This window comes from Camponotus floridanus, unplaced genomic scaffold (genome assembly GCF_003227725.1).
Source record: "Camponotus floridanus strain SB8 unplaced genomic scaffold, Cflo_v7.5 scaffold173, whole genome shotgun sequence".
NCBI lineage: Eukaryota > Metazoa > Arthropoda > Insecta > Hymenoptera > Formicidae > Camponotus > Camponotus floridanus.
In genome coordinates this window covers 17,204-33,526 of record NW_020229296.1, presented here as the reverse complement: position 1 = coordinate 33,526, position 16,323 = coordinate 17,204, and the positions used below count along the sequence as shown (strand labels likewise).

Below are 16,323 nucleotides of genomic sequence, written 5' to 3'. Positions count from 1 at the left end.
TATGGTAAACAAGACAGAAGAAAGTTTCATCATATCTTTGTCTTCTGTTAGTTTTGCTTTCGACAAATTATTTTAAATTAAATTTTAAAACTATTTCTTTTAGTCGAATCAAAGATCAATTCAACGAGCTGCAATGCATCGTAAAAAATTGTGCGTCAGTCTTTTTTACATACACATCATATCAATTAATCACCTGTACTATATTTATATTATCAATAATTTCAAATTATAATTTAATATCTGCAATCTTTATATTGTGATTTTATCTGAATTTTATAATATTGGTTTTAAAACATTTCTTGATTACTTTTTTCCAGATGAATGTATCAAATTTTTATTTAACTTTTTCTTCATTAAAAAATAATATAATTCTTTTTACTTTCAATAATAATTTCGATCGAAAGAATGACTTCTCAGAATTAGTAAATTCTTTCACATCACCAAAGAAATAGTTAAACCGATGCATATTTGACGTATCCAACATTCACTATTTAATTAAGCTGACGGAAGTACTTGTTTTTTCCCCAAGAGATATTTGCACACGGCATGCAAAGGTCTCTATACGTAAACATTTTGCGCGAACGTTCGTGACAATGACGTTACGCGTAGCGAGGATCGTAAGAACGCCCCTGCATTGACGTAAAGCCAAGGTTAACACAGGGACGTCTCGAATCGAACGCCTACGGGTAACTAGCGCGGGCGCGACCTACGACCTTAACAATCCACGTGTCCACCTGTTCCGTCTCGATTTCAACGCCACGTTAAATTCATCGATTTAACGCGGTAGAAGCGCGCGATTAATTGGCACGGTCAGATAAATATATTCCGATGGTGCCATTCAATTTCTAACAAGGCATAATTTTTTTTTAATTATTATATACTTTAATTATTATATACGTGTAATTATTGTTTCTTAGAAATAAACAATATTTAATGAAATAATAATATAATATGATGACATGATATAATGTAATGTAATATAATACTTTTAATATAATATTTAAATAAATAATGATAATAGTATTTAAAATAAAATTATTTCAAACTAAAATTTTGCCTTAAATGCCTCGGTAAAATTTATAAAAAAGAGTGCATTTTATAAATTTTATATAACATATTTTTACACATCCTTCGAAATATTTATATTATATATACATCCTTTTGTGAATAATATATAAAATTTTTTTCCTCAAAACAATTTTAGAAATAGATCTCTCGATCAATATCACGGTACTGGAAAGCGAAACTATTCGAGAAAACGTCACACAACTGCTTATCTCCAATTGTCATCGTCCGAATTGATAAACGTACCGTTCGTATACAATAACCGACGTGATTCGATGCTTTCGATGAATGCTGTCAATACCGGGGATGCCCGCATATATCTCCAATAACATTCGGATGGTATTCATGAATTCGATTAACGGTCAAGGGATACGGGAGCCTAACCGTTTAACCGCAATCGCAAAGGCCCGAGATTCGCAACTCGAAAAAGATTCGAGAATTTTTGTAACAACAAGGGAAAAAAATAAATTTTATTATTCGGATATTGGCAGAAATACTAAACAGGAAGACGAAGGTTTGCGAGGATATATATTTGAATTTCTCGAGTATAAACGGTATATTGAACGCATCGGATACGTTCGTCTACCGCGTGACGCGAGGAGCGCCTCCCTCGTGCGTGCTTCCACCTCCAAGGTGAGGAAGTTGAACGGGGAAGGAAGGAAGGAAGGAAGGAAGGAAGGAAGGAAGGAAGGAAGGAAGGAAGGAAGGAAGGAAGAGAGCCGCCAACTTTGTAACAAGTTCGAATTCCCACAGCGGCGTAGGCACACCTACGCTTGCCCGGCAAGCGACGAAGGCGGAGAGAAGAAGACGAAGTCGAAGAGGAAAGAGTAAAAGAGATAAAAGACTTACCATGTGAACGTTGGAGAGCCCGACCGAGTCGCTCTGCTTCTTGTCCGTCTTCTTGGCCTGCCGCTTCGCCTTGTTCTCGAGGAAGCGTTGCTTCAGCACCTGGGTGTCGTATGTATTCTGCTCGCACAGGCCGTTGAAGCTCTGATCGAACCTGGGGATGCAGTCGGTCTGTCTACGCCGATAACTCTCGATTCTGCGTCGCAAACGGTCCACGACCGCCTGCCTCTTCGGGGGGAGCACCTCACCCATGCCGGGTGCCTGGCCCATTTGTTGTTGCTGCTGTTGCTGCAGATGCAACTGCTGCTGGCCGGCTAGGCTCAGCTGACCGGACGCGTTCAACTCGTGGATCGCGGACTGACCGAGGACGTTGCCGGCGTGCCCGTTCGGGCCCTGGCCCGCGCACACGGAGATGGTGCCGGGGGGGCCTTGCGGGGGCTGACGGGGCAGGAGCCCCCCGGCCTCCATACAGCCCCCTAAATCCACCGCAGGATAAGCCAGTTCTCAATTAGGGCCACCGAGGTGGTCGTTGATTACGCGCGATGCCGGCCGCGCGACCTCGTCGTCCTCTACCACCGGCTTCACCGATGTCCGCGTGCCGTGCATCCTCCAATCCGCTGGCGTGTCGACGATCGTCCCCGACTTCCGACAGGGAAGCATCTGGCCGCGTGTAATTGAAGACTTGACCGCGGTCAAGATCGATGCTTCGTCTTTCGCGGGACCTTGTTTCGGAGCAACGACTCGCTCGCTGTCAAAGTAGCTGTCTCGATCGCGAGACGTCCCTATGTAACGGTTACGACGGGGAGATATTCCGGAGTTGGCGCACATATACATACACACTCGCGACTCCCGCGATACGCGATACGACGCGATGCCACCGGCGCGCGGCGTCGACGCGACTCGTCAATGAACGCGGCGCGTTCCGCCTTTTGTTCGTGATCCACGTGACCGCGCGCGCGATAGTGCGCGCGTCGTCGCACGGCCCGTTAAATCGTCGCTCTCCTTCCTCCAGTATTATTTCCAAACTCCGCACGAGTGCGAATTACCGCGTCCAGCGCGTCTCCATCGAGCGGTCGTGCATTTCGCGGCTACATTTACGGCGCCAATATCCAGCGCTACGTTCAAGTCGGACGTATTCGGATTTTCACGTCAATGTTTATGATATATATACTTGTACGCGCGCGTTGTACGCGTCGCTTCGAGTCCAGTGTCGCGTCAGAAATAATTGGCTTCGGCAACTGTCACTCTCGACAAGGCGCGCAACGGAAGATTTGACGAGACGGTGGGACGGAAGGTTCGCCGCGCGCGACTAACTTCACGATAAGAGCCCGCTCGAGTCCTTTCTCCCGTTCGCCTCTTCTCTCTCCATCCCACGGGCGCGTGTCGCCCCTCTCTCTCGCGCGCTCACTCGTTCCCCGTCTCTCCGTATTGCTCTCGTCACGGAGATGCTGGCGTAAGAAGGAGAGGAGGGGGGATAGGGGCCACCGCGACACACAAGCCTTTCGCGGCTTCGCACAATCCGGGGGACCTCCTTCACGGTAGTCGCGTTGCTCGACGCGCCAAAATCTTGCCGACGCGCTCGATTCGATGTTATCGACGCATCGAACGATCGTCGTTCGACGAAGGGAACACACTGAGTAAACACCAACGCGACTTTAGGTACTTACGGCGAATTTGTTCGGTGCGTCGAGCGCGCTGGACGTCACAACAGGTAGTTGAGCGAGGGCAGCGTGCTGCCGCTTGTCCGGAGAAAGAGAAGAAAAGAGAGCGGGTGGGAGCGAGAGGTCGTCAAACGGCACCGCGGAAGAGAGACGCCACCTATCGGATAGAACGAGAAGGAAACGCGCGGCGACGAACGAGCTGGCTGAGCGGGGGGAGGGGGCGAGACGAGGAGGGAGGGCGTGCGCGCGCGCCAAGGAGCGAGAAGGAACGAGGGGGTCGCGAGAGACGGCGACGAAGACGGAGAAGGAGGGAGTGGGAGGAAGAGGGAAGGGGGGAGCGGCGGGCTCCAACGTTCGGCTCCGAGTTCCTCCTGCGCGCACTTCGTGCATGAGACGCGGCTTGAAGTTGGCCGCGCGCGCGAGGAACGTTCCTCACCTTTCTCCGGAATCTATCTCTTTTCGCGTCGCGCTGTCCCGTTCTCTTCTCGCGTGTTTCCTCTCCATAATTCTCCCTTCCTCTCCCTCGAGATCGAGCACTCCGCGATCGACGATCCGAGTCTCGTTATTTCGAAACGAGGACTGTCGCGAGCAAGCGCGCTCGCGAGAAACATTCCGGAAGTCGCTTGAAGTCGTCCGAGCCGTTGACACGCGCGAAATTCGTTTTTTCACACACACAGTCGTCGCGCACTCCGGCCGCGTCGATATTGGTTCACTGACACGTACACACACACACGTGCGGTCGGGATCTGTCGCGGGTAAATCACACAAAGTCACACGTCGTGCGTCGACATGAAACGCGCTGCGCGTGCGAGCGATCGTACCAAACAATTACATAACCTTACTTTTCGCGTGTCGCGACACACGCACGCGCGCGCGCGCGCGCGCCTCTCGATGCGACCGACTCGGCTCTCGCTTCGACTTGATTCCCTCTGTCTCGGTCCCTGTCATGCGGATGCTCGCGCGCGATCGCATCCGGCGACGAAACGAAGGATCGCGCTCTCGAAGGACTCGCTTCTATCGAACGCGCGATGCCATTAACAGAACTGCGCACAGGGATAGAATGATGTATCGTTCAAACGGCGAAACATAATTACTGCCGCCGCGACGCGGGCGCACTCTGCTGGTGATGCGGGAAATCGCTAGGAACGTCAGCTGTCGATTGACTTCATTCGCGTGGTGTCATCGTTTAATGGATATCGAAACTACGACGAACAATGGTCGATTATGGAGTAATAATCGTAAAACATGTCGTAAAATTTTCAATGAGGTGTACACGTGAACTTAACCTAACCTAACCAATGTGAAATAATCTGTTTACAAAATCGGTTGACAGCAGTTTAAATTCCACAATAAAAAAATAATCTGTTTACATATTAACAGGTGAATTTTTGTTGTATTTACTATATTCATGTGCTTTTAGTAAATATGTAAAATTTCAATCTAAAGAATGTAATTATTTTGCGTTGTCTCGAAATAAAATATAACTTTATGAGCGCTTTTTAGGTTAAATTGTATACATAAATTGCTAAATTATTTTTCAGATAATATATTAGGATGGCTTCAGACACAAAAGAAACGATAAAAGTTAAAACTAGATTTCCTGCGATACCAGGCACAAAACCATCTATAAGAAATGCACAATTGCTTATATCAACAGGAATACTTTCGCTAGATGATATAATAGGTTTGCAGTACATGTGTTTGTAGTACATGTGTTATTTTGTTTCTTTACAAGAGAATTGTGAGAAATATTTCTTTAATTTTAATTTTTTTCCCTTTTTAGGTGGAGGTTTACCCATTGGTTCAATACTTTTAATTGGTACGTATTCAAATAAGTTTATTGCTTTATAAATAATTCATTGTTTGTAAACTTTGTAAATATAAGATATATATAATTTTATAAGATATATATAATTGCTTTTTAAATAATCTATAGTTTATAGACTGTAAATGTTTTACAAAATATATATATAATTAATTACAGAAGAAGACAAGTATGGTCTCTATGCTAAGACTGCACTAAAATACTTTATGGCAGAAGGAGTAGTCACATCTCAGCCTATACTGGTTGCCTCGCAAGATGTTCAACCTTCTCTATTTGTGTCAGAATTGCCTGCAGTTATAAACGATCCAGATCTATATACAAAAACTGTAAATAACGTAGATGAACAAATGAAAATTGCTTGGCGATATCAAAATATGAAAGTAATAGACTCATCTCCTATGGCAAGTCAAATCTTTGGTCATTATTATGATCTTACAAAACCAATGCAACAAGATCTCTTAGAACATGCGGATATAAAACAGTGGCATGAAAATAATCTGCAGTGGCAAAATAATATATTTGAAAATACTGCTTACACTGACTTGTTACATACTGTTGAAGAAACTTTGCGTAATGAACAATATCTTATCTCTGAAACAACAGATAAAAGGAAAATTTTAAGAATTATTATACATTCTCTGGGATCAAGATTGTGGCTTTCCGATACAGAAGAATCTTCAAACCGAGATTTGTTAAAGTTCTTATATTGCTTCAGAGGACTTTTGAGGAACTCATATGCAGTTGGCGTAATAACAGTTCCAATTAATAATTTTGACAATACTGTAAGTTTTAACAGAGTTAATTTTAAAAGAATTTTTATTATAATGATTACAGTTAATTTATAATGTATGTTTTTTTTCTAGAATGTCATTGAAAGAATTGAACACATGTCAGACATAGCAGTCAGATTAGAATCATTTGCAGGGTCTGCCAAAGAGACCAATCCATTATTTAAGGATTATCATGGTCTTTTACATATTGAGAAATTGTCTGCATTAAATACATTGGCACCTCGCTGTACAGAATTTAGAGATCTAGCATTTAAATTACGTCGTAAAAAGTTTATCATAGAAGTCAGTCAAGTTTATGATTTTATTTAAGTTCAAGTAATGGTATTGATATGAATTTTTATATTATGTATTTTACTTTTAGGTTCTACATTTACCACCTGAATTTGAGGATACAGCCCAACGAGAGCAAGATGAGCCAATAATATCCTCCACTGGATGTATGAGTGGATCTCATAAGAATATGTTAGAGTTTTAAGTTTGAATTAAGTTGAACGTTTTATAAACAATTAAATTTAATAAATTACCATATGTATATTTATATTAATCAGAGTAAACATTTATATTTTACAATTGTACATTCTATTCATCTACTATATTTTCTGTCAATCTAGATACACAATTATTTTTATTATTACAATTTTTATCTCTTACTAATATCATTATTGCAAATATTTATATATATATTTATATATATTTACGATTTTACTTCATACCTGTAAATAGCAAATTGAATTTTCATGTACGCGTGTAAGCCGTGCCTATTCCGTTTAACGGGAAATGCATGGTGTGGCGGCTGAATTAATGTAGACAAGAGGAGATAGGCTTCGTGCACACTTACAATAATGCGCATAAAATATCTTTTTGCCGTGTTATGCGGTATATGATCTTAACCTGCAATTTCGTTTACACCATAGAAAAATTCCTATAACGAATATATTCGAAGAATAATCAGTTATTATGTATAATTAATGACGACATTATAAAATAGTGAAATGTTTATTAAAATATTATTACTTCTTATTAAATAATATTTTTACATAATTTACAATATTTTACATAATTTTACATAAAAATGGAAAAATATATATACATAATATATCGCGTGATTTGCAAATAAGATTTTCAACTGTAAATAATACAATAAAAAAATGAGAGAAAGTTTTGTTATAGAAAATGCATTGTTTTACAAAAAAAAAATCTAAAACCTTTCTTGCATTTTTAAAGCATTACGAAATATCGTAATGGTTTAAAATCCCATGTAACATTTTAAAGTGCCCTAACTGAGCTTTTTATTAAAAAACTGAATTTATAGAAACTTATAATATATATTATGTACTTGAAATGTATATATATATATATATATATATATATATATATATATATTATATATATAAAATAAATGATATATTAATAATATTAATAATAAATAATGGTGCGCATTTATATGCGAATATTATCCTTACATATAATCTTACATTAAATATAATCCTCCATTATGTGCGAATATTATCCTTACATATAATCTTACATTAAATATAATCTTCCATTATGTGCGAATATTATCCTTACATACACGTAAAAAAGGAATTTTAATAATTTTAATATTTTAATATTTGTCTACAAAATAATGTATATATACAAAAAAATAGCACAATTTTGATATGCAAAATTAATATACAAAAGTATATTTAACACCTGAACGAGTGAACATCTGTCATTGAAAGTTCTCTTGATCAAGTGAAACCTTAACTTAAATCGTACGTAAAATGAAGCGGCCAAACAATCGCGTATACATATAAACTTTTCATTCCCCTTCCGTTTTTTTTTGTATCCACACCTTTCTACTTCCTTCCGGTTCCGTCCGGTCGGTCGCACATGAGGGCACGCAAGCGCGCCTACAGACGCGTACGGCAAAGTCCCATCCACCGCATACAAGGGGGTTTTCAGTCCGTCAACATACGCGATCAGGTCCGCTTCGGAAGAAGAGCGGATTATAACTCGCAGCGAATTATTAAATGACACAATCTTGCGAGTCTAATTATTATGCGGCGTGCAGAGTGTGATTGTGGGAACTTATGTGACTAAAAAAAGTCACTTGCAAATCAATAATTGTTCATTAAAACGAACGCGTCCGGATATAACAATGGAAACTGGAAGATTAGCCATATCACACGCCTTTGTTTGCTGCTCGAATATAATTTTTTTGGTGAGTTATCGATTATTTTTATTTTTCAAATATAAAATCTCATTTTACATACTTACTGTTACTAGTTTTTAATCAATTTTGATGGATAATGACATTTGAGTAAATAAATATATATGAAATGATATGTCGGCTAATATGATGCAAATCGATGGACATATCTCGTGTAAAATGATTATTAAAATAATTTGATATAAATTCAATTTTTATAAAAAAATATTCTTTCTTTCAGATTTCAGGTTTTGCATTGATGTCATTAGGTGGATTATTATTAGCCGATAATGAACGAATTTTATTATCGCGTCTATTAGGACCTGGTGATATTCATCCTGATCAACCACTCTTTTATTATCTGGCTTTTGCTATAGTTGCACTAGGATTTCTCATTGCCATCACCGGGCTTCTCGGATGCTGGGCAGCTTGTCTCTTCAATCGCTGCATCACAATTTCCGTAAGAAAGATCTATATATTTTTTAATTTTACAATATAAAAATTGTATACACGTATTTAATAATATTTTATATCTTCGAAAAAAAAACAATGCAATGCGCCAGTATTTTTTTATATTGTTTTATTCAATAATATTTAATATTCAATGCGTGTAACATCAAAAATTTACATAGGCATTTGCAACAATTCTTTTTTATAGCGATAATTTTAACAAGATAAATCAATAAAAATATTGTAGAGAATACAATATATGGAAGTAATTGTAATGATTTTCGCGTATTTTTATGAAGAAAAAATTTGTTTGAATAAAAATCGAGATACGAAAAATCGGATTAATCACGTAATCGGAGTCTATTCTATTCGTAACATTTCGTTGAATGCACTATGGTATGTTATTCATCGAGCCTATCTGAAACTAGATTTCCTACTTTGGAATCAGTCACGCGTCGTTGCCCGGAAACGGATCTGCTCTTATGCAGACACGCGCGTAAATAAAAGGAGGGCGCGTCCGACTGCCGCGTAAAAAACACTAATTATTTGCTCATGGACGAGCGAATGTGAATTAGCTCGTCGAGAGAATAATACGAGATAGCGCTCTTTTTTCTGAAAAGCAAAAATTACTTAGCGTTTCTAATTTTTACGTACATACACTAGTGGAACGGATTGAATTAAAATATATATTTCACATTGAATTAAAAAAATATATAATATTAAAATAAATATATAAATTAAATATATAAAATAATATTAAACTGATAAATATTAAACAGACATTATACATGGAGAAGTATTATTCGTGAATATAATCGTATATAGTAACATGCAAAATTGATAGCTCTCTCAATATAGATAGTTGGGATTGATCCTTTAATTTTGCACTTTCTAGTATCTCGTGACGATAATTTTACTGCTCCTCGGTGAATGTACCGTGTGTATCATCGCCGTTTTTTGGCCTCACATATTGGGGATCGATGTAAGACCGGCGCGTTTGATACGCGCTTTGCAACGCAGTTACTCTGTTCCTGGACGTGAACAATTCACGGCGGCCCTCGATCTTGCACAAACGATGGTAAGTCTATATAAGGTTTTTCTTTAATTTATACAAAAATAAAAAATATAGATTTGGAAGAACCAATGTCTTTTAAATTGTCATTATAATTGTATTACATAACTATTTAAATATTGCAAACAAATTGATTCGTAGACATCAACTTGTACATACAATTTTTTTAACAAATTAATATAATAAAAATTAAGATTCTAAAAAAAATTGAACTTATTATTTCATTACTTATATATATTACATATGTGATATTTCTTTTCACAATTCTTTAGATTTTATATCGTTGTGACGATTACAGTTCGCCTGTTGCGGTATAAACGGAAGCAGCAATTACGGCACGTCGTGGTGGCGGCTGCAGGAAGTCGGCCGAAGAGAATTAGTAGTACCTCTCAGTTGCTGCACCCTGAATAACGCCAATGAGACGGACTCTTTTCTCAATCCTGAGCCTGCCAATCTCACTTTCTGCCAGGCTCTAAACCCTGCTGAACATCAATACGCCCGACACACGGTGGTATGCGCGATAATCAGGAAGTTATTGCTCCCCTTTTTTTTCGCCATGCCATGCGAACGCATGCGAGACGGCACTTTCGATTCTTATTAAAGATAAACGCGGATGCCCGCATATATCAAACGGGGACAAATGCGTTTTAAATATGGAATATCGACATATTGTCGACGCAAGACACGTGCGTTATTATTTTATACAACTCTCATTTTTATGCAAAGTAGGAAAGAGCTATTTTATTTTAATAAAAGATAAAATTGCATATCTTGCGTGAATGCGAAAATCTAAATAATATTTTGCGAAGTGATATTTTTGAAAGAAATATGAATTTCATTTTTACTCCAATTTGTTTTTCTCTAATTATGTTCTGTAAATGTAAATGTTTCGTGCTTTGTTAGGAAATTTATGATAAAACCGGCATGTCCTCGTGTGTGAATTTTAGAGAATCGTATACTAATGTTAATGGCTTTTGTCTTATCTAGCAAGGTTTTCATAGAGAAACACTGTGAACAAACTTATTCAAATGCGGGTAGCTCTGATATTTCATTGCTGCAGTCACTTTTCTGTAATAGTATTTCGCTACACATTAATGTCAACAATTTTTCTTCTTTAATAATTTCTTTATTTATTTAGGGTTGTCTTGAATATATCGAAAAATGGACACAAGATCAGGCATTGATACTGCTAGCTATCGTATTAGCTGTCATGTTTGTCGAAGTCACGACGCTCCTCAGCATACTTCTCGCTTGCTCTCGAGGAAACAGGAGAAACAAGTCACAAGCGTCGACTTTTACCTCCACGCAGACTTTAAGTCCATTTACTGAGAGCGATCATGATTTTAGTAAGAGAAGTTTCTGTCTTAAAATTTGCGATTTTAGATCACATGATTTCACGCCATAATCGAAATATTTCGTATTTTATGTCTTTATAATTACATTTCACGCAATTATTTTTAATTTCTATTCATTAATTATTTCTAATTTTTATTATTAACTTTGTATTTTTTTATGTAATTTATATAAATTATAGGTATAGGTATCGAGAACAGGATGCATACGGCCGGGACGACATTTGGTGCCAAATCATGAAGATGGCTGGAGGGCAGTCAAGGACGGACAACGGTCGACATTAAGGACGCGAATAATCGAGAACCCACATGCGATGATACTAAACATAGCGTATTAGCATCGAGTAAAAAGAGCATAATCGAGGAATGGCAAAATCCCTTCAAATATTCCGAGGATTTATTACGAAACGATCAAACATACGAGGAACGGGCAGTTGATGTTATAATCGATAATCGTCCTCAGGACTATCTTAAGAAATTCTCACAGAACGCGCCCACCTTAAAGATTGTGAATGATGACGTCAATAAAAATAGCAACGATGACAAGCTGATTAAGATTAAAAGACCTCAAGGTGGTGGTACAGTTAGAAGCATCCCTATTAAAGATTACCAAGCATCGATCGCGCATAACATCGGTACGTTACGACGATCCGTGGCACCTCAATCGCAATTCGAGACTTTAGTCTCCGAGCCTGAAAAGAGCATTTATATACCAGCGAAGAAAATAATTCCCACAACTAGTAACTCGCATCATCGGACAGCATCGCAGATTACATGCATCGCCGCGCAAATGGAAATGGATAATAGTCGCAAGAGATCATTCTGCCATTTTTGTAACAGTCAGCGCGATTTACGTAGCTGCCGTTGCGCTGATCCGAACAAGAACGCCGAAGAGAATCGATATTTTAATAAGACAGAAGACCGAAGATCGCAGGACGGATCCGACATAGATGAATATTTTCATAGGAGCTCACGCAGGGGATTTAGATCGAGTTACGATCATTGGCCTTCGAGATGTACGCGCGACTCTTCGGGAAATACAACGGTAACAGTGGCGTGTACAAAAGATGGAAAAGTGAAAATTGACGATACTGATGCATTGCAGGTAGCGGAGGGTCACGTTGGCCAAAAGATATCGACGTATGAACAAAACACTCGACGTAGTTTACGTGGCTCCAATCCTAGGTATCGATCGCTCTTCGAGGTAAAGGGACACCGAAGCATCGGTGTGCCGTTGGTAGGTATGCACAACGCCTGTGGCTTACCCGTTGTAGCTTCCTGGCATAACCATGAGCTTTTGGATCCTCTGCGAATTGCGAGGTCTGTTTACAAGAATCCTCGCACTGTTGCTAACGTGCGACGTCGAACTCAGAAACGGAAAGCGCCGCAGCCGAATCGCGAGATGATACATTCTAGAGATGTTGATCGCAATACTACAAGATCGACAATCAAAACGGTGGTTATCTGGATGTTAACAGCGGTGAGAAATCCAGACGAAAGCATCGTCGCTCATCGTTTATTACAAAAACTAAAGCGGGATCGCTGTCCTCGAAGAATTCCTTTAAGAGAACAAGTAAATCCAGAAAGCACGGAATTAAAGTAAGTTCGCTGGTAGATACTTTTGGCAGAAAATCGATTAAAATGGGAAGCGCGAAACGGACGACTCTGTACGCAAAAGATGATGGCGAAGAGGCTGTACAAGTTTTAAAAAGCTTATGTTTAAATCCTCTAGCGCGTGCCAATCCGGAAACGGATATGATGTGGTGAAACAAAGTATTCATCGATGCAGCTTTTTGTGTTTTTAATAATTATTACATTAATATATTTTATCAAACCATTTAAAATAAAAAAAAACATAAATTTCTTCATCAATTGTACAAGCGATTTAATAGATACGTTTCATTTTGCTATTAATTTAAAGCCAAATGTGTAGAAAAAATATGAAATAAGAGCTTTTTTTATTTCTTCTTATTTTTATCCATTATTTATGTTTATTTTTTTTTGTGCAAGTAAATTAATTACATATGAATTGTGTGTAAATATATATATATATATATATATATATATATATATATACATATGATATGTTCTTGAATTTTATATTTGAAGTTTTATAATAAACGGAATCCTTGTGCTGCCCTCATTAAAGTTAAGCATTGTTTTATTTTTATGAAATGTGATTTATGTATTATATGATATATTTCATAAAGCTTTTCTGAAACATTATCTTTTTCAATGAATCTTTAGCTTATTACAAGATTTATACTAACATTGTTACATATGTTACTGCGACAAGAATAATCTGAAACACGCAATAAAAATTTATGAAGTTATATTTCAATGATACAGGAGGAATGAATAAATTGATCTTACCTGAAATATTAAATTTAAATTTAGTATGAAGAAATGTGCGGCTGTGAAGGTATATCTCCGATGATAAAAATATAACATCATTTCAATGTTGTCCTAAAATCATTATTTTTATTAAATAACTTATAATTTTATTACAGAGCAAGGGAGAGGACAAAGAAAGTTTACCATGCGATATTTTTTGTTTTGAAAAGATAGTCCATATTTTAATACCTGGTATTCAACGCGATTTGCCTGGAATAACAATAATAATATTATATTCGAGATTTTTTCCTTAACAATAAAAATGCTTTAGAATATTCTACTTTCAAGGAAATATCAAATAAAATTTTATTATTTTAAAAGAAATAATTAAAAAAAACAAATAATTCTTTATAGCAACGCTTTTTATATTTACTTCGTAAGCCACAAATTGATACATTCCGTAGAAATAAATAGTTTGATAGAATAATTGTATTATATTTTCGATATTATCTTTATGTATGTCTTTTGTTGCGAACAAATATATAAGTCTGACGTATTCTAGCAATATAGCAAAAGAAACGAAGAAGCTGGCCATCGCGTACATCTTATTTATTTGATTCGCACTATCAATGAGCATACGATGCAAATAGCGCACATCGTAAACCGTGATTTCTCCCGGCGATCTAGTGACCGGTAATTGCGAAACTTTAGGTATTATTGTTTTGTTTAGATGACAGAAACGTTGGCCTATCAAATCCAGAAATATCCCGATTATAAAAGTGACATAAATGCTTATGACAATTCGAATGTATTCGATCATCTCTTGTATCGCTATATTAGCACTAATAATATCATATGATCGTTTACTCAGATCGCATGTTGCTATTACGAAATATAGAAATATGAATATGTGCTTATCCTTTCTCTCATGTCCTAGTGCTCTTGCCATGTCATCATACATTTCCAGTTTGTTGGAAAACTGAAAGGATTACAAGACACGATATAATGAACGATGTATTTAAATCTCCGCATATCACTTTTTTTTAAACTTTACATATTAATGTTTTTAAGGAATATATATATATATATATATATATATATATATATATATATATATACGTGAATAAATATGTGTGTGGAAAATATTTTGCTCATTTACCCTAATAAACTCTTGCTCTTGAAAGCACGCCACGTAATAGTAAGGAATAAATGATACCGTGAAAATAGTGTATTGCAAGATATTAAGCAATATGAACTTTTGTCCAGTATCTTTTTCGAGCAATGCAATGTATGTATCATAGTAGAACATACCCGTGCACGCACAATGAATTAATATCCATAATGCACAATAACAACGGCCACTGGCACTCGGTTTCAATCGACCTTTCACTAATTTGCATGAAAGTAAACCAAGTATTTTAATGATCATTGTTATTAATTTTAGATTTTGGAAAGGCGTTTGTAATGTCAATATCTTTTTTAACATGATAAAAATATGAAGTATTATTCTCAACACACTAACTTAACTAACAGTTTTTGATAATTTATTTTTACCGGCTACACAACACGAAGCTAGATAATTCATATAATGATTATCAGAAATATTCTCTATATGACTTTTATATAAATTATCATTTCAATTTTTATTTTTTTTCATTGTTATTAAATTGCTAATATTAAATATTGCTATTATATATGCTATTAAATATTTTTTAACACATATTTTCTGATGGAATTTACGTGTGTGATAAAAGATAGAGACTTAAATCATAATAATGAAAGCTGATATAATCGCAGCACCGATAAACGCTAAATCGTGCATATAATATTCTAAATCTATTTGCGACATCAGTTAATAAAAGTCGAATGACATTTATTTATTCGAAGATATGTGTTACAATTCTGTTTTATGTCGAATCACGCAACGTTTAACACATAACATGCAACAAAATACGATAAAGATCCATGATTTATCGTCTTTTATTATATATAAATTTATGTTACGCTTATTCAAAATCTATGTCACCGTTGCTATCAAATCATTATTTACTGTATTGCAAAATAATCAAGTTTCACGCATACGTATGTTTATCACGCTGTATATGCGCAGAAATATGTGGAAAATATATGAAATAAGAGTTTTTTACTCATTTTTCTTTTTATCTATTATCTCTTGTATGTTTATTTTCTCGTATATTCATACAAATAAATTAATAACGTATATAAGTTGTGTGTAAATATACAGGGTATCCCATTAACTTGAATATTTTCAATATCTTGCATGTTTTTGATGCTAAGAAAAAATGTTAGAAAGAAAATTGATTTTGTTTGACTAATATTATGATGAGAACGAAATTTTTCTTAGTCAAATTTTTGGAGATTTCAAGGTCATCAACTCTTTTTTAAATGGAACTCCCTATTTTTTATTGCATATTTCTATAGCTTTTTTCGAGATATTTCTATAGCTTTTAAAACAAAATAACTTTTCTCTTTAATATTTTGTCTTACTATTAAAAACAAGCGAAATATTTAAGATACTGAAGTTAGGTGGGATATCTCTATATATCTATGTTATTGATATCGCGTTTTATATTTGAAGTTTTATAATAAACGGAATTCTTGTACTGTCCTCGTTAAAATTAAGCATTGTTTTATTTTTTATGAAATGTGATTTATGTGTCATATAATATATCTCGATATAAAGTTTTTTTTTTAGAAACATTATCTTCTTCG

At 36.5% G+C, this 16,323-nt stretch overlaps 3 protein-coding genes across 3 annotated transcripts in view; 2 read left to right on the top strand and 1 right to left on the bottom strand.

The window, feature by feature from the left end:
* Positions 1–3,855, bottom strand: part of LOC105248674 (neurogenic protein mastermind) — a 143,437-nt gene extending 139,582 nt beyond the window's left edge. Inside the window, exon 1 of the mRNA XM_011253591.3 lies at positions 1,915–3,855. Within this exon, the coding sequence (XP_011251893.2) occupies positions 1,915–2,379 (465 nt within the window). The 5' untranslated portion in view covers positions 2,380–3,855. The remainder of the gene's footprint in view (positions 1–1,914) is intronic.
* Positions 3,856–4,321: 466 nt separating this feature from the next.
* LOC105248673 (elongator complex protein 4) lies at positions 4,322–6,733 on the top strand. Its single transcript, XM_011253590.3, has 6 exons — positions 4,322–4,952; positions 5,114–5,256; positions 5,356–5,391; positions 5,557–6,179; positions 6,261–6,470; positions 6,550–6,733. Exons 2-6 carry the CDS (start codon positions 5,127–5,129, stop codon positions 6,661–6,663), a joined length of 1,113 nt encoding a protein of 370 aa, XP_011251892.1. The 5' UTR covers positions 4,322–4,952; positions 5,114–5,126; the 3' UTR covers positions 6,664–6,733.
* Positions 6,734–8,119: 1,386 nt separating this feature from the next.
* LOC105248672 (tetraspanin-9) lies at positions 8,120–11,618 on the top strand. The gene is made up of 6 exons (XM_025407406.1): positions 8,120–8,394; positions 8,624–8,842; positions 9,728–9,910; positions 10,203–10,415; positions 11,043–11,250; positions 11,439–11,618. Exons 1-6 carry the CDS (start codon positions 8,332–8,334, stop codon positions 11,495–11,497), a joined length of 945 nt encoding a protein of 314 aa, XP_025263191.1. The 5' UTR covers positions 8,120–8,331; the 3' UTR covers positions 11,498–11,618.
* Positions 11,619–16,323: the final 4,705 nt, after the last annotated feature.